Genomic DNA, 23,151 nt, shown 5'->3' with positions numbered 1-23,151 from the left:
AACTTTTCTTTTTAGATGCCCTTGGTGGGGGTTGTGTTAACGGCTTCAAGATTAGCAACTTTATTAGTTAGCTCATCACAATGTTTGCACATGGTTTCCATTTTAGCAAGCAAACTATTATATGCTTCTTGTGAGCTAGCTAACTTTTCTTTTAATTTTTCATTTTTCTTTAAGAGTTGCTCATCATTGATTGTGCATGCATTTGTTGTTGCACTAGTCCTCAAGTTGCTCAATTTTAGTAGATAGTTCAACATTGAGATTAGCAAAGTTTCTCATATTGTTCAAGTAAGGTTTTGTATGCCTTCTTGTGAACTACCTAGCTCTTCTTTTAAATTTTTGAGCTTCTTTTGTTGACTAGTGCAAACTTTAGCATATTTATGATTTTGTTGCACAATTGTATTATAAGAAGGCAAATCATCATCACTATCGCTCTCACTAGAGGATGAGCTTTCATTACCTCATGCCATAAGGCACACACGAGAAGAGCTTGATGATGAGTGCTTGCGCCCTCGCCTCTTGTGATGATCTTCTTCACTTGAAGAATCATCCCATGACCTTATTGATGTGAGGGCTTTGTTCTTGCACGCCTTCTTCTTTGCCTTGGGTGTGGGCTTGTTTGGACAAACTTCCACAAAGTGTCCTCAACTCACCGCATCCATAGCATCCTCTCTTTCTTTGCTCGTTTCTTTGATTAGTGAAAACGAGGTCTTGAATTTGGATGGGCACACCCTTGACATTGAGCCTTACGATCATCTTCTCCACCTTTTTGATAAGTTTGATTGATTCTTCATCAAGGTCGGAGGTGGAGGAGGAAGATTGATCATCATCACTTGATTCTTGTTCATCATCATCATCATCCTCATCTTCTTCTTCTTCACTTGAGGAGCTTGAGCTTGAGCTTGACTCAACTTTCTTGCCCTTCATCTTTTTCTTCTCGCTACAAGCGAGAGCTTTGCCTTTGCTTGATGAAGATGCTTCTCCTTGACCCATCTTACGTGACATTTCAAATGCCACTAGCTTGCCAATGACAATGCCTGGGGTCATGGTGCTCAAGTTCTCCATGTTGTGAAGGATGGTGATGATGCTTGCATATTTCTTTTGTGGTAGAACGGAGATGATCTTCCTCACGATGTCTGCATCATCTAGCTTTAATAATCCTATTGAATGGAGCTCATTGATAATTAGATTCAATCGAGAATACATATCACGAACAAGCTCATCATCATTCATAGCAAAGGAATCATAATTTTGCTTAGCTAGACAATATTTTTGCTCACGGACATTACTTGTGCCGTCATGGAGCTCTTGGAGTTTTAACCAAATTTCATGTGCCGTATTTAAGGTGAACACTTGGTTAAACACATCGATGCTAAGTGATTCAAATAAGCAATTCTTAGCTCTAGCATTAAAATGCATTTCTTTTTCGTCACTCTTTGTGGGCTTTTTGGGATTCTTAATGGGTTTCCATCCCGTCACGAGTGACTCTCCATACACCTAAATCAACCGCCTCAAGGTAGTCAAGCCATTCTAGCCTTATAGTAGAGGAAGTTAGTGCCATCAAATTATGGAGGCCTAGCGGTATCCATCCCAATCACTCTATAATAGCGTCGGCTCAACGGCGGTTAAGCCAAAAGGTCCAAATATGAGCCAACCGGCTCTGATACCAATTGAAGGGACCGTGACGCCTAAGAGGGGGGGTGAATTAGGCAACTTAAAAATTCTAACTCTAAACTATGGCTTCCTTTTCTAACCTTAGCAAAACCTATGCAAACGATAAACTATCTAAATGTGCAACTACGGTTTTGCTAGTGTGTTGCTATCTCTACCACAAATGTAGTAAAGTAATCAATGTAAATGCAGAAGCTGAAGAGCAAGGTAGAGATATGCAAACTCTCGTCGATGACTCTAGTATTTTTACCGAGGTATCGAGAAACGCGCAAGCTTCCCCCTAGTCCTCGTTGGAGCCCCTCGCAAGGAATCCCTCGCAAGGGCCAAGCTCCCGGTCGGGTAACTCCGTGGATAGCCTCGGGCCTTCCCCATGCGCAAGTGGGTCTCCGACGTGCCTTCTGGCAAGCCTCTCCGGATGCTCCCCACCGTCTTCACTATCAAGCTTCCGGCTAAACACCGTGGGCCTTGTTCCCTCCAGTACACGGTGGCGGCCACACCACAAACGCGGTTGGTGTGATCTCGCAAGACTTCAAGCCCCTCCGATGTACAACAATGGTGCTCGCAAGCACCGGGTGGTAAGAGGTATGTAAACCTCACTAAACACTAGGCCTAAACCTAGAGCAAGCGCATAAGCGGTGGTCTAATCAACCTAAGCACTTCGCAAAGCACCTACGCTAATCACCTGATGAAACACTAAGCACTATGCAAGTGGAGATCACTAAAATGGTATATCAACACCCTTGGTATGTTTCCTCAGCTCCACTCTACTCAAATGGCAGGTTGGGGGTTGTATTTATAAGCCCCACTGAGAAAGTAGCCGTTGGGGTCGAATTCCCACAAAACATGCTACTGACCGGACGCTGAAATCGTCCTGACCGGACGCGTACGGTCGTCCCGACCGTTGAGCCGGCAATATGCTGATCGGACGCTGGCTAGTGTCCGGTCGCCTGCCACCGGACGCGTCCGGTCGTAGATATGCCGCTCTGGAACCTTTCTGTACTCGATCGGACGTTGCGTTCCTACGTCCGGTCGGTTGCCGCTAGCGTCTGGTCCTCGCGTCCGGTCGCCTGTCTGCCGAGCCACTGGTCCAGCGTCCGGTCACGCTTCCAGCGTCCGGTCCTTGCGTCCGGTCGCATCTGCGAGCTCGTTTCTTCGTGATCTTGCGTACGGCTTGGTTCCTATCTTCATGCTTGGACTTTGCTTGTTATCTTGGGTCTTTTCTTGTGCTCCAAAGGTCTTGCTTAAGGTGTTGATCATCGGATCATCACGTCGCCTTCGTCCAAGTCACGTCTTGCACCCTGTTGGACTACAAAACAAACACTTGCACATTCATTAGTCCAATTTGGTTGTGTTGGTCATCAAACACCAAAATCCAAAGTAAATGGGCTTAGGGTCCATTTTCCTTACAATAACCTCCAGGCACAGGATCCCAGTGGGGGATGACCTCTAGCTTCCGGATCCTAGCGGGGATGAACTCTAGGTGCTAGATCCTGACAGGATGACCTCTAGTCACCAAATCTTGATAGGGACGACCTCTAGGTGTCGGATCCCGGCACGTTGCGGGGGAGTGGCGCTCCACCTGTGGGATCCTCACGGGGGGCTGGGGAGTAGCGCCCCACCTATGGGATCCTGGCGAGGCAGGAAAATGGTGCTCCACTCTGTGGAAGTGAGAGGGGACGGGGCATGTGGGATAGAGGGAGAGGACTGGAAGAGTCAGAAGCAACGGGTGGATGGACAAATGGTTATGTGGGAGAGACAGATGGAGTTGAAACCCTAGCTGATTTATATACTCAAATGTAATTCTATGCTTTGAGATGGGCCTTGGGCTTCAGATCCGTTAATAGAGGTAGGCCTCTAAAGGTGTCCACCTCTAAAAGTAACACCCATTTTCATAGGCAGACGCCATATGAGGCCCACCTATGTTAATCCATTTTTTTAGGTGGGTTGTCTCTGTAGAATTGTTGTCCGCCTCTGAAAATAAAAAGGATTGTCTTGTAAAATCATTTTTGTGTTAGTGGATAAGGTTTGATGAAGATTTGGGCTAAAACAAAGAAGAAACAGAGAAGATTCCTCGCTAGAGCATTCACCAGATCACTTGATATGGCTTGCCTGATCATATGATAGAGTCCTATAAGTTAGCCAGGAAGACATTAACAGATTTTCCGTGCATAGACAGGGGGAGCCCTGTTGCCGCCACGCTTGGGAAGAGGACGACGAGCCCTATCCTCATCGTGCCTGAAGTGAGGCGCCGACCGAGGTGAGAGATAGGAGGCGGGGGGGTAGGGGGAGGAAAGAGAGATGATGGCAATGCCTAGGTTGAGGGTGATGATGGGAGAGGTGGTTTTCTCAGTTACTTACTACATCCCATTTCCACCACCAGTTCAATTTTCATCGTAATAAAACCAACGATATCGGTGGTGATATGTTACCACCATTATTTTTAATAGAATCAGCAGTGGAAATACCTTTCGGAAAAGAGAGAATTCCTTATTTGACACTGGGAAAATGAGTCGTTCCTTTCTTGGCCCTGAAATTTTCTTAGTTCCCTATTTGACACTCATTTCAACTTTCGTTCCTAATTTGACACTGCCGTCAAATCCGTTAGCTAACGGTGTTAACTGGCCGTTAAAAAGACGTTTTTGCCCCTAGAAAAAAAACGGCGAAGCAAATTTGAGAGGAAAAAAAACCTGCGCCCGCCTCTGATGCATGCGCCCAGCTACAAAAAAAGGCGCAGGTTTTTTTTCCTCTCAAATTTGCTTCGCCGCTTTTTTTTTCTAGGGGCAAAAACGTCTTTTTAACGGCCAGTTAACACCGTTAGCTAACGGATTTGACGGCAGTGTCAAATTAGGAACGAAAGTTGAAGTGAGTGTCAAATAGGGAACGAAGAAAATTTCATGGCCAAGAAAGGAACGACTCATTTTCCCAGTGTCAAATAAGGAATTCTCTCTTCGGAAAACCATTTATGTAATAGTAAAGGCACCCTAGGGAAATTTATATTACTTATAGATATATTAAGAAAGACCCAGCATAGGAAAGAAATACCACATAAGATTGACATAAAATTAGCCTAAGACTTGACGAAGTCTTCACTTCCATGGCATCCATCGCAACAATGGCAACTCTGTGTTTCCTCATCATCATTGATCCTGCTGTCGTGCAAGCAAAGGACAAAACAGATAACCCGGCCGTTTCTCTAGTAATAATGGAAAATCAGCACCACACGCTTTTCCCACCAGCATGCATGCTTTCATTTTCATATATATGTACCATATACACACGATTAATGAAAATCTGCAGCGCACGCTTCACACATCTGCATGATTTCTTGTACGTGTATAATCAATGAAAATCAGCATGACACGCTTCTCCTAAATTCACCATGCTTTCAGCCAACATGCGAGCGCTTCCGAAGTCTGGGACCTTTATATTCAACTGGTACCAGACGTACTCGCAGGTGTATGAAAGAAGTCGTGAGTATTTTTTTTTAACAACAGAAGTCGTGAGTATTATTCCTGTGCGTAGCTAGACCAACACTACTGTTTCCATCCTCTGGGCTGTCTGTGTTATAACTTATAATGGACAATATATGTCATGCACGATTGATGCAAATATATAAAGTGATATAATTTGATGAATATGGTTTGGCAGAACAAATCAAATCATGTACGTTGCATGTATTTCGTGCCATATACTGTATTTATTAAATCAGCAACGACTCAATTTCGAAGTGATAGTGATGTGCATAAGTTGGAGAAAAAAGGTGACATGCACAACGTTTCATTATTGACCTGTTTGGTACAACTCAGCCTCACTATAGCGAAGTAATTTTTTTTTAGTTTTTGATCAAAAAGGAAGTCGTACCGGTGGAACACAAGCTATCTTTGGCGAGCCATTTGCTAGAAAAACAGCTTCATCCATTGAACAAAAATAACAAAATGACCATAGTGCCCTTAGTTTTTTTTAAATTAATTTCTTTCTATTTTTCCCATTCAATCCTCTCTTCTTTCTTCCCACATGGTCTTTCTTATCTCTCCCGACACACGGCCCTTCTCCCCAGTGATTGCACACACACGTACGTGAGCACCCCAGCGCCGTGCCCACGAGCATTGGTGGGCGTCCGCTCCTCGGTGGCCTCACCTAAGCCTCCACTTCGGCACGCCCTGAGCACATCACGGGTTGCTGCGTGCTCCCTGCCGGCCTCTCCCTCACCATCGCTCCAGGTGGCCGGTGGCCCTGAGCCGAGCATTGGCAAGTGCCCAGTCCCCAGCGGCCTCTCCCGCGCCCCCGCTCCCGCTCCCGCTCTGGCCCGTCCTGAGCACAACACTAGCGCCTGCCATGAGCACACAGCACGTGGCACCGCCGGGAGCACAGATCTGCTTCGGACCCGACCATCGCCATTCATCGCCCGCGCTTCCGCCGCTGTTGTGCCTCATCAGCTGAATACCAGCGCTACTTAGTCTAAGAGATTGCGATCTACGGGGCTTCAAGCCTTCAAGGGCAAAGCAGGTTTCAAAAGCCTCCGTTTGGTAGGATCGACCGTCCGGTGTTAATGTTGTTATAGGGAAATGGATCTTCCATCACAAGTTCCTGTGTGATGGCTCTCTTGACTGCTAGAAAGCTCGATGGGTTGTTCGTGGTTTTACTCAGCGTCCATGAAACTTTCAGCCCTGTCGTCAAGCCTGCTACTATTCGGGTGGTACTTACTTTGGCGCTGTCTTGCTCTTGGTCTATTCATCAGCTTGATGTGAAGAATGCATTTCTACATGGGACCTTGACCGAGACAGTATACTGTGTTAAGCCAACCGGAATTGTTGATTCTTCCAGACCCAACTATGTCTGCCGATTGAACAAGTCTCTCTATGTATTGAAGCAGGCCTCTCACGCCTGGTACAGCGCTGATATGGCTTTCTTGCTCCTATATGTTGATGACATTGTTCTCATGGCTTCGTCTACGAGTTTTCTCTAGCAAATTATTTCAGCTCTTCACAGGGAGTTCTCTATGACAGACATGGGGCCTCTTCATCATTTCTGGGGTGCCACAGTTGAGCGCCAAGATGACAGTTTGTTCCTCTCCCAACAACAGTATATGCTGGATATTCTAGACCGTGCAGGTATGCGTGACTGCAAGCCTTGCAGCACCCCAGTGGATACTCACTCCAAGCTCTCCGCTGATGGGCCCTCGGTGACCGACCCCACCCATTATCGTAGTATAGCTGGAGCTCTTCAGTACCTCACCTTCACCCGCCCAGATAATGCATATGCCATTCAGCGGGTCTGTCTTCACATGCATGACCTCACCTATACCGGACCTCACCGGCTGATCTTATTGTCTACACGGATGCTGATTGGGTAGGTTGTCCTAACACCCGCAAATCCACAACGGGTTATGCGGTGTTTCTCGGGGACAATCCCATTTCTTGGTCATCCAAGCGTCAGCCTACAGTGTCCCGGTCCAGTGCGGAAGCTGAATATCACACCGTTGCGAATGGAGTCGCTGAGTAATTCATTCTCTCTTAGATATGGGAGACAGAGGGAGGGAGACTGACGAGAGCACGTGCAGGACGAGGCGTGGCCGAAATAGTGTGTGTGCAGGAGCGATTTTGGCGGCAGCGATGTTAGTGACGGAGGCGTACGCAATACTCCCCTACGTGTGCGGCGCGGGATTTGGTCGCACGGAGCGCACGAGGGCTGGAGAAACTATCATGGTTTTCTGTATTGGGAGTGCCCTAACACCGGATACTCCCCTACGAGGGCGAGCGCGGGACTTTGTCGCATGGAGCACGCAGAGGGGAAGGGAAAACTATCATGGTTTCTGTATTGGGTGCCCTAACAAGCTAATATTGCCATGATTTATCGATTTTATAGCCAAAAAATGAAATCAATGTCGATGGATGGTGCAACGTGTATAGACAAGATTTGCTTTAGGAAAAAGAATTTGACCGTCCAGGTAATAAATAAAAACAATGTATTTATAGCCCTGTGTGGGCTATGGTATTCGGGATCCGATCCAAAACTTGGTGCACCACCACGTCCACATGACAAACAAAAGCAATGTCTTCTTCAGTTGGACTGTGCCGTAATGTAAGCCGGCACAGCGTCACGGCCCACGTGGTAAGCAGAAGCCCAACGCTCGTCTACGGCCTAAAAAGCACCGAAATAGACGGCCCAGAATTACTTTTTAGAATCTTAGAATCTACTACTATATTTCGTAATTTATATTTACGTCGCTTCAAGTTCCGGATCATTGTTTTTCATCTTTTCTGGCTTGCTGTCTCAGGAAGATATTGATGCAAGCGTTCAGGTGAAAGATCTTTAATTTGGAGCTGCTGAACGAATGCCTAAAAAAATTACAGTACAACCGTCAACCTGACACGATCATGTTTTTCAGCCCAACCCAAAACAAACGGCACAGAGAGTAATTATTGACCCGACGGTGACGGGGCCGAGTTCCAAGCTCCCAGCAGATAAACTGTCCACGGTGAATTATTGGCGCCTGACGGTGACGGCCGAGCAAAACAAACCCGTCTGTATCAGTTCCGGACCACATTTTTCATATTATTCTTCAGTAGCTGGCTGTCGTCCATCCATCAGGCGCTAATGGTGCGGCCTCCATCGATGCAGATGACCTGCCCGGTGAGGAAGGACGCCGCCGGCAAGCAGAGGAACGACACCAGGGACGCCACCTCCGCCGGCTCACCAAGCCGCCGCATCGGGACGCGTGACAACTCTTGCTGCACCACCGCTACCGGTAGCTGTATGTACACATATGTTAGTATGTACTTCTTACAATTCTAAAGTAATCGCTCCCTCCACGAAAGAATGCAATTACAGAATCTGTGTTGGTCAAACTAACTCAAGTTTGACCAAGTTTATATGAAATAGTATTAGCTTGAATGTTAATACTTTTTTATATAAACCCTAATCTCTAATGGTGTTTATTTTATATCATGAATGTTAGTATTTTTTTATATAACTTTAGTCTAAGTTTAATCGGTGGTTGACTTCTTGAAAAGTGAGAATTGAATTCATTTGTAATGAGTAATCACATTTCTGTGGGAGCCACTGACTAAAGAAATCGACCGCACGGCTACTCCTACCACACACCACACCAAGATTCCCTGAACTGGTGATGGATACGACTGATAATAGATATAGATACTTGCACCTTTTAGCTTCCTGCTTAGTCTATCCTCAAAGTCCAGTGTTGCATCCTTTTCGGCAACATTATGTTTGATACATTTGATCGGTTAGGTCACAAGAAAATATATACTTACTCTCTTTGTCTGGAAACGATGTTATTCTAGATTTGGACTAAGTCAAACGTTGTTAAATTTGAATGTTCATAGTGTCGAGTACCTTAGAATGGGGTACCCCAAGCAAAACATCAAATGGGTTGCCCCAGTCCCATCTAAAAAATAACGATGATAAAAGCAAAAAGGTAAGTCGTGGGCCCCTCCCCGTCGCGACCAGACCCACTGGGTCCTCCTCCTCCTCCTTGCCTTGAGCCCCGAGAAGGAGGTCTCGACATCCTGGCGAGGCTCCCCAGGGAAGGCCTCGGCAGGGAACGCCGTCTCCGCCTCGCCCGATGCTCTCCACAGAAGGCCTCGGCAGGAGGCGCATTCTCCGTATCGCGCGAGGCCTCTCGCGCGAAGCCTCGGCAAGGAGCCTGATCCCCGTCTCGCGCGAGGCCCCATTCTCCGTGTCGCTCGAGGCCGGCTCGCCCGCGGTCCGTCGCCCCCCGCCTCGGCCAACCCTCCCGACAGCCGGTCACGTCCCATTAATGCTTTCAACCACTCCCGTGATCTCAGCCGGACAGCGGCTCAACGTCACAGAAAGACCGACGCGACCCGAAGTCGCATCAGCACCATACCGGCCAGGACAGGGCACGGCGGGGATTACCGGCCACTGTGTCCAAACACTGTGACCACGATCAGCCGCCGTCAGCGCCTGGGACAGGATATGGCGGGGGTTACTGGCCACTGTGTCCTACCACTGTGTCCACGATCAGCCGCCCGCTCAAGGCCTCGGCGCTGTACACCAAGGCCTCGGCACTGTACATCAGGGCCTCGGCAATATTAGGGTCCGCGCCTGCCGAGACCCCCCACCGCAGTACCAGCCTCGGCCCCGACCAAGTTTCGGCCTCGTGCATAGTCCGTCCCCAGCGGCTTATGGTCGCCGCCACGTCCACTCCGAGGCATTCCTGGGGCTCCCACGACGCACAGGATCTAATGGGACGACCACGCCGTCCCAGTACTCCAAGGATGGGCCACTCCGACGACCACGTCGCCATAGGAACAGGCCACAGGGCTTGGACACGCCGTCCCTGGCGGCACGACGCCGCATAGTAATACATGTACTGCCCTTGTCCCCCCTTCAACTATAAAAGGAGAGGACTTGGGCCACTTAGAGGGGACGCCCGGAGAACACACACACACGCACACCTTCCAGCCGCTTGAGAGCAACGTCTCAGACGGCCCCACGACACCCTGCCGAGACCTGGGACAAGTTCCCTCTCTCCCTTAGCTTGTAACCCCCTACTACGAGCACTTCGGTGCAAGGAATACAAGTTCTATCCCTCAGACTGGACGTAGGGCGCCGATTGCCTGAACCAGTATAAACCTTGTGTCTCTTTGCATCACCATCCGGAATCGGGAGCACGCAGAACAAATTCACTAGTCGGTTGAGGACCCCCCGGTCCGAAACACTGACAGTTGGCACGCCAGGTAGGGGTCGAACCTACGGCCTTCTGCTTAGGAAACAGACCTTGGTCCGAGGAGTCTCTACAAATGATTCGTCAGAGCCTGCTAGAGACTTGGCGTAGGAATTTTTTCGAAAAGCAACTAAAAAATGGTGCGTGGGACCTAGGGGAAGTCCCCCATCTAGCCCCCGAGGGAGGCTTGGTTCTGCTAAGGCAGAGCCGAGTCTCCCTTATTGTGTTTATTGTACTGCCGAGACCTACTGTGGGCTCGGGGGGTTTCTCGAAAAGTAAAGACCAACTAAAGAGCGCTTTTTAATTGCATTTCGAGAAACGATATATACAACGCTTGGAAATTTAGGGATAAAAGCGACGTAGCTGTTCTATGTTCCAAGCGTTGGTGAAGATTTCGCCCTTCTCGTTGGCCAGCTTGTAGGTCCCGGGCTTCAGGACTTGGGCAATGATGTACGGTCCTTCCCATGGCGGGGTCAGCTTGTGGCGACCCTTGTTGCTCTGTGCTAGCCTCAGCACCAGGTCGCCTACCTTCAGGTCTCGGCCTCGGACGCGTCGGGCCTGATAGCGCCGCAGGCTCTACTGATACTTGGCCGAGTGTAGTAGCGCGACGTCTCGGGCTTCCTCCAGCTGATCGAGGGCGTCCTCTCGGGTTGTGCGGTTGCTTTGTTCGTTATAGGCTTGCAGCCTCGGGGAACCATATTCTAGGTCGGTGGGGAGGATGGCCTCGGCCCCATAGACTAGGAAGAAAGGCGTGAACCCCGTGGCTCGGCTCGGAGTGTTCCTCAGGCTCCAGATGACCGATGGGAGCTCGGCGAGCCATTTCCATTTCTCCGGGCAACTCCCCACAATCCGCCCAGTATAAGGGGGAAGTCCCCCGTCGTCGTTGCGGAGGTAGAACCAACTCGTGTACCACCGGCGGTTGGAGGACGCGAGTTGGGCCGGGATGTAGAGGTGCAGGCGGTCCTGACGCACTTGGAGAGTGCAGCCTCTGGCCCTCGATGCCTTCCTCTTGCCCGACATGCCCGTCGGCTTGGTAGTATGCCCCGCCCGGAACAGGTGGAGCCACAAATCCCAATGGGGAGCGATCCCCAAATACCCCTCGCAGACGGCAACAAAGATAGCCGCCTGAGCGATGGAGTTGGGATTAAAATTGTGGAGCTCCACTCCGTAGTAATGCGGGAGCGCCCGCATGAACCGGTCCGCCGGAATGCCGAGGCCGCGCTCGTGGAAGGAGACGAAGCTCACGACGTAGCCATCGCGGGGCCTCGGCTCCAGCTCGCCGTACGGAGCAATCCACTTCGGCCTGCTAGGGTCTGTCACCGGGCGGAGGAGTCCACCATCGACAAGCGACTGGAGCATCTCCTCAGTGACATCCGACGGATCCCAGGGGTCCGCCTCGACAACGACGACGTTGCCGGCCATGAATGCGATGGAGGAATCGGGCGCGGCGGTGAGTTTTTCTCTCCCCCTCCACGCTCTCTCTTTTTTCTCGCTTTCTCCCTAGACTCGCTCTTCTTTCTTCTTCTTCCCGGCACCCGCTGCTCTAGCGACGGCTCGACGGAGGTGGCAGGCAAGGTAAGATAAGGAGGGGCGAGACTCTTCGGGTATTTATGCAGGGAGGAGGTGAAACGAACGGGCGATGAAATCAGGTAGGTTTTCCCCGTCCGGCGCGATTAACCACGAGCCGATTTCAGCGGCCCACGCGCCCACGTCTCCCGCATTAAATGCGTGAACAGTTACATCCCGTCCATCACGTCGCGCTCGCCCACTACGGCAGCAGGCGTCGTTTCGCCTCCCCGTGAAACTGCCTCAAAAGGCGCGCCACCCGCGGCCGAGCCAATAGGGAGGATATTTCCCGCGGCCTGTTCCTTTCATAGGAAGGAATCGGTCTCTGAGCCCGTTACGATCCAGGGGTTCGAAGGCTGGACCCCAAAGGGTTTCGACAGCCGCCCCAGGATAACAGAGTCAGGGGCAACTACGGGCGAGCCTATACGGGGCCGAGACCCAAGCAAGCGAAACGCCTGGGACGCCCAAAATTGTGTCCGAGACCAGCAGGAAAGTATCCGAATGGGATCCCACCGTAGGGAGGCACCGAGCCATCGAGGCCCAACGAACGGCCTCGGCACCCACTAGAGAAATCCTCTGGTACTCTTGGAGTGTGTCTCTGGACCGCTAGCCGTCCCCTAACGAACGGGGTTCGGATCTCCACTCGAACTACCCGATAACAGCTCACCGGAAGTGCCACCGCTCGTGCCCATCGAGGGTAGCGAGGCACGTTCCACCCCTCCTTCCGAGCGAAAAGGAAGCGCGAGGGTCGCATAAAAAGTCAGGGGAACCCCTGACGGCCTTCTCGCCCTATGCGGAGGCTAGGGGGCTCCTCCTGCAAATATGCCGAGACCTCACAACCCGGGCTCGCGCCCAAAGGGGCCTCGGCAAACAAACCCTCACGCGCGAGGGGCGTATAAAAAGTCAGGAGAACTCCCGACGGTCCTCTCACGTAGAGGCTAGGGGCTCTTCCTACAACCTTGCCGAGACCAGAATGGGCTCGGCAAACTAACCCTCCGTCCGAACGAAAAGGACACGTGAAGACCAGATAAAAGGGCCAGAACACCCAAGGCAAAGACAAACAGTCCAAAACCGCGCTAGAGGTTTCGCTACAAACACGATAAAAGGGCGCCGAGCCCGTTACGGTCCAGGGGTTCGAAGGCTGGGCCTCCAAAAGGTTTCGACAGCCGCCCCAGGGCAACAGAGTCAGGGACAACATCAGGGCGAGCCTACGAATGGCCCAGACCCAAGCGAACGGTCGCTCGGGGCGTCCTAAGTCGTGTCCGAGACCGGCGGGGAAGTATCCGAATGGGATCCCACCGTAGGGAGGCACCAAGCCACCGAGGCCCGCGAATGGCCTCGGCACCCACTAGAGAAACCCCCTGGTACTCTTGGAGTGCGTCCCTGGACCACTAGCCGTCCCCCAGCGAACGGGGCTCGGGCCTCCACTCGGACTACCCGCTAACAGCTCACCGGAAGTGTCCACGCTCGTGCCCATCGAGGGTAGCATGGCATGTTTCACCCCTCCTTCCGAGCGAAAGGAAGCGTGAGGATCATACCCAAAGTCAGGGGGCCCCTGACGAACCTCTTGCTCCGCGCAGAGGCTAGAGGCCTTTTTCCCTGCAGCCTCGCCGAGACCCCCGCAACCCGAACTTGCGCTTGGGGGCTTGGCAAATGCAATAAGAACTACTCGTTCAGACACGGAAATGAAGAAAGCCCCTGGAGGAGTAACTCCACTCCCCCAGGGGCTCGGGGGCTACACCCGGCGGGTGCGCTCGCGCGCACCCACCAGAACCTCAAAAAACAAGCCCCAATTCCTACGGGGCAGGTATGAACCAAGCCTCGGCAAACCCTCAGGGGGAGTGCACGCACTCCCCCTGAGGCTCGGGGGCTACTATCGGGTACCTTAGAATGGGGTACCCCAAGCAAAACATCAAATGGGTTGCCCCAGTCCCATCTAAAAAATAACGATGATAAAAGCAAAAAGGTAAGTCGTGGGCCCCTCCCCGTCACGACCAGACCCATTGGGTCCTCCTCCTCCTCCTCGCCTCGAGCCCCGAGAAGGAGGTCTCGACATCCTGGCGAGGCTCCCCAGGGAAGGCCTCGGCAGGGAACGCCGTCTCCGCCTCGCCCGAGGCTCTCCACAGAAGGCCTCGGCAGGAGGCGCATTCTCCATATCGCGCGAGGCCTCTCGCGCGAAGCCTCGGCAAGGAGCCTGATCCCCGTCTCGCGCGAGGCCCCATTCTCCGTGTCGCTCGAGGCCGGCTCGCCCGCGGTCCGTCGCCCCCCACCTCGGCCGACCCTCCCGACAGCCGGTCACATCCCATTAATGCTTTCAACCACTCCCGTGATCTCAGCCGGACAGCGGCTCAACATCATAGAAAGACCGACGCGACCCGAAGTCGCATCAGCACCATACCGGCCAGGACAGGGCACGGCGGGGATTACCAGCCACTGTGTCCAAACACTGTAACCACGATCAGCCGCCGTCAGCGCCTGGGATAGGATATGGCGGGGGTTACTGGCCACTGTGTCCTACCACTGTGTCCACGATCAGCCACCCGCTCAAGGCCTCGGCGCTGTACACCAAGGCCTCGGCACTGTACATCAGGGCCTCGGCAATATTGGGGTCCGCGCCTGCCGAGACCCCCCACCGTAGTACCAGCCTCGGCCCCGACCAAGTTTCGGCCTCGTGCATAGTCCGTCCCCAGCGGCTTATGGTCGCCGCCACGTCCACTCCGAGGCATTCCTGGGGCTCCCACGACACACAGGATCTGATGGGACGACCACGCCGTCCCAGTACTCCAAGGATGGGCCACTCCGACGACCACGCCGCCATCGGAACAGGCCACAGGGCTTGGACACGCCGTCCCTGGCGGCACGACGCCGCATAGTAATACATGTACTGCCCTTGTCCCCCCTTCAACTATAAAAGGAGAGGACTTAGGCCACTTAGAGGGGACGCCCGGAGAACACACACACACGCACACCTTCCAGCCGCTTGAGAGCAACGTCTCAGACGGCCCCACGACACCCTGCCGAGACCTGGGACAAGTTCCCTCTCTCCCTTAGCTTGTAACCCCCTACTACGAGCACTTCGGTGCAAGGAATACAAGTTCTATCCCTCAGACTGGACGTAGGGCGCCGATTGCCTGAACCAGTATAAACCTTGTGTCTCTTTGCATCACCATCCGGAATCGGGAGCACGCAGAACAAATTCACTAGTCGGTTGAGGACCCCCCGGTCCGAAACACCGACACATAGAAAATAGTATCAGCATTTGTACCCCTAAAGAATTGAAAATATATTTCATTATCTATCTAATAATACTTATTAATCATCATAAATATTAATACTTTTTTATATATAATTGTTAAAGTTGAGATGGATTGACTCCTAAAATAAAACAAGAATGACAATCCTTTTAGGACCCCTGGAGTACCTCTTTAGCCATGTCTGTCATGATCACACCCGGTGCAACGCAGTTCACACGGATCTTATCACGGGCCCACTCAACAGCTAGGCTCCTTGTTAGCTGGTTCACTCCTCCTGCATGCATAAACATAATCATGAATGCAAGGGCAACCCCAAGATATATAAATATATGCATATGTGGACACTAGAGTGAGAATAACACTGAATTTGAATTTTTTATTCTAAAATGGCAAGGTTTAGATGTGCCCTTATTATTGTGTATGATGAGTAATTGTTATGCACATTCAGTCCTTGTAGTTAAGTTGTTATTGCTTATGACTGACCAGAGGCGAGTTCGTGGCATTGCAACATGGGATTGTGACGTGCAACTGTTAAGCATGTCATGGCGGTCCATGCCGATGGGGAAGGTCAAGCGAGGGATTCAGGCCAATGCACCATAGGCGGTGAAGGATGTACATAGAAGCTTAGACCAAGGGACTCAAGGTAGAAGGATAGACTGTGGATAGCAGGCACATGGGCATGACAACAAGAACAAGTGGGTGCACGAAAGAGATGAACACATCATGGACTGAAGACAAGGAAGTGATCAGACCAAGTCAAGGTGGGAGTGTGAGTACTTGGTGATCAGACGGTCTAACAACAAGCGGGATACTCGTGGACATCGGGGAGGAGGTTGCATAGAGGCAACACGACTCTAGTTGTTTTTGTGGTTTTGGCCTCAAAACTACGGCCTCAAGACACCCGATTTCAACCTCAAAACTAGGGTGGAGAATCAGAGGATGTGTGGCATCATCACTGATCCTGCATTGACACGAAACGAAGTTGTGAAGGCGTCAGGTCCATCGGATGGATGAAATATCTAGAGCATTTTGCACGACAGTGGTATATATCTAGTATTTGGCTCTAGGGGTATCTTAGTCTTTTACAATGGACCAATATGTATGGATGTGTCTGGTTAGGAGAGACAGCTCTTGAGATCCTAAATCATTTTTTCTTACCTAGCCAAGAGCACAAGTAGAATGCAGAAATTAAAGATGAGTAAAGAGAGTGGGTACCTCTTGCTCTATTTTTCTTACATTTTAGTGGGAGCATGAAGGGAGGTGACTAGCAACAACATTGCACCTAGATTTGAGCTTTAATCCATGGCATCATTTCTATGATTTGGAGCAAAATCCATTCCCTTCCCATTTATTCTTAACTTTTCCTTTTTCTAGGTTTTTGGGCCTATTTTTGTGATATTCTGTTCTTCATGTTTGGTTGCGATTTGCATATGATTTTTGGGGGAATACAATGCTATAACATGGGTGAGTAATTATAGGGTGTTCTCCACTAAATCCTCACAGGAGCTCCACAAAATTTTGAGTTTTCTGAAATTCCTCCTTTTTCTTATGTTTTTCTAAAGTCCATGAGATCGATGAACAAAGTTAATCCTTTTAGCAAGATCTCTTGGGAACATCATCTCTACATGTTAGGGAAGGTGTGTGCCAAAGTTTCACAATTTTTGGAGCCTATTTGATCAAGTTTTGTATTTTATTTTCTTCAGTTTGTTGGAAGGTTGATTTCTGAACAGTCCGTAACTTATGGACCAATTTCCAGACCTATCTTTTGGACATGAAAAACTTGCGAACATTTGTTTGGAACTTCTAGACTTTTTTGTGAAACTTGCAGACTTTAACACTTATGTGTTGTTTTTCACTTATTGTTACTTCCGCGTTATCTTTAGGCCTTCCTAGCATTGTTATAAGGTTATATAGTCACATTGTGGCTATGAGGTAATGTATTTGCTAGAAAGGAGATGTTTTGAGTAAATTTTGAGATATATGTCCAAATTTTTTTGAGGTCAACACCGGGGAAGCTGAGAGGCTCCACCTCAATATATTTTCCACATATTCTGGCAAGCCAGTAATGGAGTGTGCAAGGCACCTATTACAGGGACGAGCCTTGAAGATCATAGAAGTATATGATATAGAGGAAGAGAGAAGGAATACAACGCTAACAAAACAAAACAAACAACAAAAACAACAAACAACATGGTTCAGCTACAGGTTCAGCCTACATCCGAAGCTAGTGCGAGTACAACGTTCCCGACCTATGCCACAACTAAAGACAGACTCTGAAGATCTCTAATTCATAAGCAGCTATAAGCGAGTCGGGTTCGACAGACGACAATCAGGAAGTTGTAAGGTATTCGGTCGGTACAAACTGGTGACAACCAAGAGTTGCATCTCCTGTGAGAGCATCTGAGTTCCAACCGACGCCGACCAACGCCATTTGGGGGAGGAAGCCTCAAAGGGGGAGGAGCGCTAGGAGGAGAATGAGGAGATCCAGAGAAGAGATCAAGGTCCCCGTAGCCTAGCATATGATGAGGCGAAGTACATAGATGAACTAAAGGACGATAGAGCAAGCCGTTGATGGCGAGCACCTGACAACAAGTAGTGTGCGCAAAGGCCAAGGGGTAGGAGGGTAGTCAGACCAATAACAAGATGGGGAAGGAAAGCAACCAGGGAGAGCACAGGGACATGTCGAGAGCCGACGGGAGCAGGTGTGGAGCAACCAAGGAGAGCACAAGGACACTGTCGGTGTTTCAAACAAATACCAACTAGTAAATTTATAATTGTTGCGTGTTAGAATCAGATGGTGTACTAAAGGACACAAGGTTTATACTAGTTCGGGTAGAATGTCCCTACGTCTAGTTTGCTGCTTCTCGTGTTATTAGTACCGAAAAAAGGTTCATAGTAGGGGGTACAAATGGTCGAGAGAGAGACAGGTCCCAAGTCTCTAATGGAAAGGTCGAAAGGATGCCAAGAGCTCAGTTGCTGCTTGATTGTGTGTTGTGTATGGAATTGATCTGTCCCTTTAGTGGGGCGTCTTGCCCTCCCTTTTATAGACCAAGGGGGGAGCAGGGGTTATAGATGGGAGAAAGAGGAAAAAACCAAAGGTAGAGAAGGTCCTTCGAGGGCACTGGGTCTTCCTTTTCCCTTGAGCCTACCCTGCTGACATGGCAGACCACGCTAGGGATAGCATGTTTTGTTGATCCTAATAGGGTCGGGCTCTGGCTTTGTTTCAGCGAGTGGTCATGTCCCATCCTCCCCCGGCAGACGGTGCGGTGTGTCATGGCACTGAGCCATGACTCTACGGGGAGTAGACAGGGAAATGACTATACGCCTGTTATCGTAGATGATGTGATTTCTTCCTTGACTGTAGCGGTTGTCGTATGCCTGTGTTAGTATCCACGCCCGAGGGTTGATGGCGGCGCCTACAACACTGTAGGACAAAAGTCGACGCCTACAACACTATTAGGGCTCTATCAGGTCGGAAAGGGCTTAAAGCACCCATCCCGTCGTATCCTGATGGTACCTTCCTATAGGCATGCAGGGCATGGTCCTCGGTACTACGGTTCACCTGAGTGTCCTGTCTTACCTCCTGCTCATCATCATGAAAGAGTAGGGTGCAGTTGTCGAGCGAGGCAGAGCCAACCCTTAGACATCGGGCGAGGCGGAGCCTGCCCTCAGCCGTCGGGCGAGGAAGAGCCCGCTCTCTGATGTCGGGCGAGGCGGAGCTAACCCTCAGTAGTCGGACAAGGCGGAGCCTGCCCTAGGTCGTCGGTCGGGGTGGAGCCAGCCCTCAGCCGTTGGGCGAGGCAGAGTGTAGCCCTCGAGGGTCGGGCGAGGTGGAACCTATCTTCCGTCGTTCGGGCAAGAAGCGTAGTAGCGTTCTTGTCTGACCAGGAGCGTCAACGTTCGATGGTTATTAGTTCCACCTCATTGGATACCCCGGTATTAGGTCCCGATAGTAGCCCCCAAGCCCTCGGGTGATTTGGATAGATTCACCCGGGGGGTGATTTGACTTGCCAGAGGGTGCGCGTGAGCGCACCCGATGGGGGTAGCCCCCGAGCCCCCGAGTGATTCAGGCAGAATCGCCTGGGGGGTATTTCAATTCGCCAGAGGGTGCACGTGAGCGCACCCATTAGGTGTAGACCCCAAGCCTCGGGTGATTTGGATAGAATCACTCGGGGTAATTCGATTCGCTAGAGGGTGCGCGCGAGAGCACTCGTCAGGTGTAGCCCCCGAGCCCCTGGGTGATTCGGATAGAATCGCTTGGGGGGTAATTCAGACCCTTCGCGGGTATGGCTGTGAGATTTGGTGTTTTTGACAACTGGATAGTTCAAAAGGAGCCCTGGTATCCCGTTCATAGGGATTCATCTAGGGTCAGCCCGGTTGAGACATGTTTGCGGATCGAGACTCCTTTGAGGTTCTTGTGCCTGAGTTCTAGCCACCTGTGGGCCCATCCCTCATTGGGACGGTCATCAGGACTGTTGGGCCAACCCTTGAACTCCTAGGCCTAGGCGGGCTAGAGGAAAGCTTTTTGACCCGTATTCTCTCTATGGGAAAAGAGTCCTGGTCTGCTCAGGAGGGCAAAACGTCCGACATGATTTTGGTGGGAAAGCATAGGGATCCGCGACATGACATGGTGGTGTATCATGGCAGGCTCAGAGTCCTAGGTGGGCGGTTGCTCTTCTCGCATCCATAGCCCCTATAAAACCAAGGGGTTCACCCCTAGGGTTCCGTACTTCACCTCCTCGCCTTTGCACCTGCAACCTCCATCGTCAATCACCTAAGCCTCCTGCACCCACATCGTAGCCATCGTCCAGCTCGCATTTGCACCGCCACCACCGTTAAGCTCGCATCCACCCCCTTCCAATTGTTCAATGGAGCCGTGGTGTAGATCCAACATCAACCATTAGCGTCTAGAGGGCCTCGTTCACCGTGGCCTCCTTCACCCACTGATTGCCACCGAGGAGTGGCGGCTGCCCAGTGATGAGGACGAGCCATCACCGCCCAAGGGGTATGTCGTGTCCTTCGCCCACTTTCATGAGCGGGGATTTGCCATACCTGCCCACAAGTTCCTCCGTGGGCTGTCGGATTACTACAAGGTGGAGTTGTAGCACCTTACACCCAATGGGGTCCAGCACATTGCTACGTTTGTCGCCTTGTGCGAGGGGTTCCTAGGGATTAGTCCCCACTTCAACCTATGGCGGTATCTCTTCGTCGTCAACCTTTTGAAGAAGCGGGTCGGGAAGCAAGATCTGAGCGAATCGATGGGATGCACCGACATTCATATCCGCAACAACCGGGTGAACCAATACCCGTTGATGCGTTTGTCAACCTCCAACAAGGGGTGGCATTCGCAATGGTTTTACGTCAAGGACGACATTGCTGCCCCCTTACCGGCGTTCTCCAAGTGCATCATCGAAGAGGTCCTAGGGTCATGGAAGTGGGGTGTCCCGGACAAAGACAAGAAGAGGATCAAGGACCATCTTGCCACCCTCCAAATTCTAAAGGAGAGGGGCGTGAAGGGATCGGAGATCATTAGCGCCTACCATACACGGAGGGTGGCACCACTGATGAGCCACGCGCTTCTCCTATACCTGATGGTGCCCAGAGCGTCGCTCGAAGGGACGACGCTTGTCGATGAAGCGCTCCCCTTTTGAAGTGGCACAGTGCATCAAGGAGGTAATGGAGCCTTCGAAGGACAGCGCCGATGTTGTCCTTGATTTCATGTATCCGGTGCCGGGGCATCCCCCAATGCGTCCGGAATCGGGGTTCATTGATTTCATAAGTTCTCTTTCCCCATGCCTCCTTTTTACTTGAATTCCTGGCCCCTTGATGCTGACCTCAGGATAGCAAGACTAGCCGAATAGACTCATCTTTGGTGATAGCCTAGCTCCGCTGCCAAAGGTTTGAATCATGGTGACGGTGAATCGCACCGTAGCCGAGTGGGATAGGAAGACGAGGGAGCTCAAGAGGAAGAAGATGCTATGGAAGCAGCAAGCACGGGAGCGAGGAGAGGAGATAGGTAGTGACAATGACGACGAGGAGGAGTTTTACAAGGTAGCTGCCGATGTGGAGTAGGATGTCCAGGAGGGTGAGGATACGCTGATAGGTACCCACTCGTCCACGCAGGGACCCTTCCCGTTCCATGCGAAGGGAAGTGAGTCCGTGAGGCCGGCGAAGATGGGCCAAACCATTGGCCCATCCACAGGACTGGTGGGAGTCGGCAGATCTACCACCATGCCGGTGGTGCTAGTGGAGGGGGCAGCTCCACTGCCACGCCCCATGAGCTGACAAGGGCGGGTGGATCTGCCGCTGCGCCGGTGGTGCCATGGAGGGGGCGGCTCCCCTGCCATGCCCGATGAGCTGAGAGGGGCGGGCGGATCTACCACCATGCCTGAGGTGCCGATAGAGAGGGGTGGATTCGCCGCCGCGCCTTCGGAGATAAGGGAGATGAGCCCCCCTGCCTGAGAGCAGGGGGCAGGCTCGAAACGGTCCCGCCCAAATGAGGTGGAGTAGGAATCTAGGGGTTCATCCCCAAAATGTTCCTACCGCCCAACAGCGCCAGCGTAAGTCTCTGATTCCTCTGTTCTTCCTGTTTTTCTGCCTTTCTATTTTTCAATGTGACCTATGCCATTTAACTTTTGCAAAATCTTGCGACAGGACCATTCTTTGGCGCTGGCGCCCAAGAAGAGTGTTGCTCTTCAGTCGGAATGGGTGCTGTCGCCCGACGTCGCTCCTGTTTTGGGCAGGAGTGGAGTCGATGTTGCAGTCTTGTCAGTCAGTCAGGCACCGCCAGCGGTGGCGCCTGTGCCCTCGGCGGGTCAAGCAGGCGTCGAGGCTAAAGAAGCGCCCTCGGGGGTCGTCGAGCAGATGACAGCGGAAGTGACTCCGCCGCCTACATTGGGGTGGACGGAGTTGCCGCCTGCTCTTGTGGCATCCTCTGTGGTGGGTGCGGCACCACAAGCCGAGGCCCTAGCATTGCAAGTGGAGGTGGCCACGACCATGACAAGCCAGGCACCAGACGCAGCCACGGTTGTGTCTGAGGGAGCAGCGCAATCCGTGCCATCGGCAGCCTAGGCGGCGGCGCTTGAGGCAGGCCAGATAGAGGGGGACATGGCCGGAGGGTCCCCAGGCATTGTGGCAGTGGTGGAGAAGATCAACGGGGGGTCGCCCGCATGGGGTGAGCTGCCACTCCAGTGGATGGCTCCTCAGGACCCAACATTGACTCTCTTCTCGCTCGACGATGCTACCGAGAGCATAGAGCAGGAGAGTCTCGATGTCGGGTTCTCGGCTATGATGGATGCCTTAAGCTAGGCCAGGGGCATCCTACGTGATGTCATCATTCCCACTGGCCGGGTATCCACTTGGTCTTCCCTCTTGCTTTCTTCTTTCTTCACGTATTCTTGTATTTTCGTATTTTTGATGCTGGTCTTCTTTTTAGTCCTTCATTGCTCGTAGCTAGGAGAAGTCCCGGTTCCTCCATGAGCAGAAGGTGGATTGGGACCACCCTCATCGAGGAGGCCTGGCTACGCGGAGATGTGAGCGCCCAGCTCACTGCCGCCTAACAGCGGGATGCCGAGGCATGTTGGGACGCGGAGGAGATCCATGGGATGTTCCAAGAGTGTCGGCGAGGGTGCAGCAGGACGAGGAGGTGGCCACCAGGGTCCGAAAGGAGTGGGATGAGCTGCTCCAGAAGGACACCAAGGCCAGCCAGTGGGCTGTTGAGCTCCTAGAAGAGTAGGAGTGGGAGCAGAAGCTCAAGCTAGAAGCTGAGGACAAGTTTGCGGCCCTGCAGCAGAGGGTGAATCAGGATGCTAAAGTGATCGCCCGGCTATGCAGGGAGCGAGACGAGCTACGCCGGACTGTAGAAAGACTTTGCTTGGAGCATGGCATGGCCCATGAGGAGCACAACCAGGCCATCCGAGAGCGCGACGAGGCACGTCAGGGGGTCAGCTCCCT

The 23,151-nt window shown here is 51.7% G+C and overlaps 1 protein-coding gene and 1 long non-coding RNA gene across 2 annotated transcripts in view; one reads left to right on the top strand and one right to left on the bottom strand.

The window, feature by feature from the left end:
• Positions 1-8,055: 8,055 nt before the first annotated feature.
• LOC136538345 (uncharacterized) overlaps positions 8,056-23,151 on the top strand; it is a 41,886-nt gene continuing 26,790 nt past the window's right edge. The window contains exons 1-2 of the long non-coding RNA XR_010779313.1: positions 8,056-8,191; positions 8,290-8,436. This is a non-coding gene — a long non-coding RNA (uncharacterized lncRNA). The remainder of the gene's footprint in view (positions 8,192-8,289; positions 8,437-23,151) is intronic.
• LOC136538344 (noroxomaritidine/norcraugsodine reductase-like) overlaps positions 8,185-23,151 on the bottom strand; it is a 41,945-nt gene continuing 26,978 nt past the window's right edge. The window contains exons 3-4 of the mRNA XM_066530320.1: positions 15,366-15,472; positions 8,185-8,420 (exon numbers count right to left, since the gene is read on the bottom strand). Coding sequence (XP_066386417.1) covers positions 8,256-8,420; positions 15,366-15,472 — 272 coding nt within the window. The 3' untranslated portion in view covers positions 8,185-8,255. The remainder of the gene's footprint in view (positions 8,421-15,365; positions 15,473-23,151) is intronic.

The sequence above is a fragment of the Miscanthus floridulus genome, chromosome 2, assembly GCF_019320115.1.
Source record: "Miscanthus floridulus cultivar M001 chromosome 2, ASM1932011v1, whole genome shotgun sequence".
Lineage (NCBI taxonomy): Eukaryota > Viridiplantae > Streptophyta > Magnoliopsida > Poales > Poaceae > Miscanthus > Miscanthus floridulus.
This window is presented reverse-complemented; position numbering and strand designations above follow the sequence as displayed.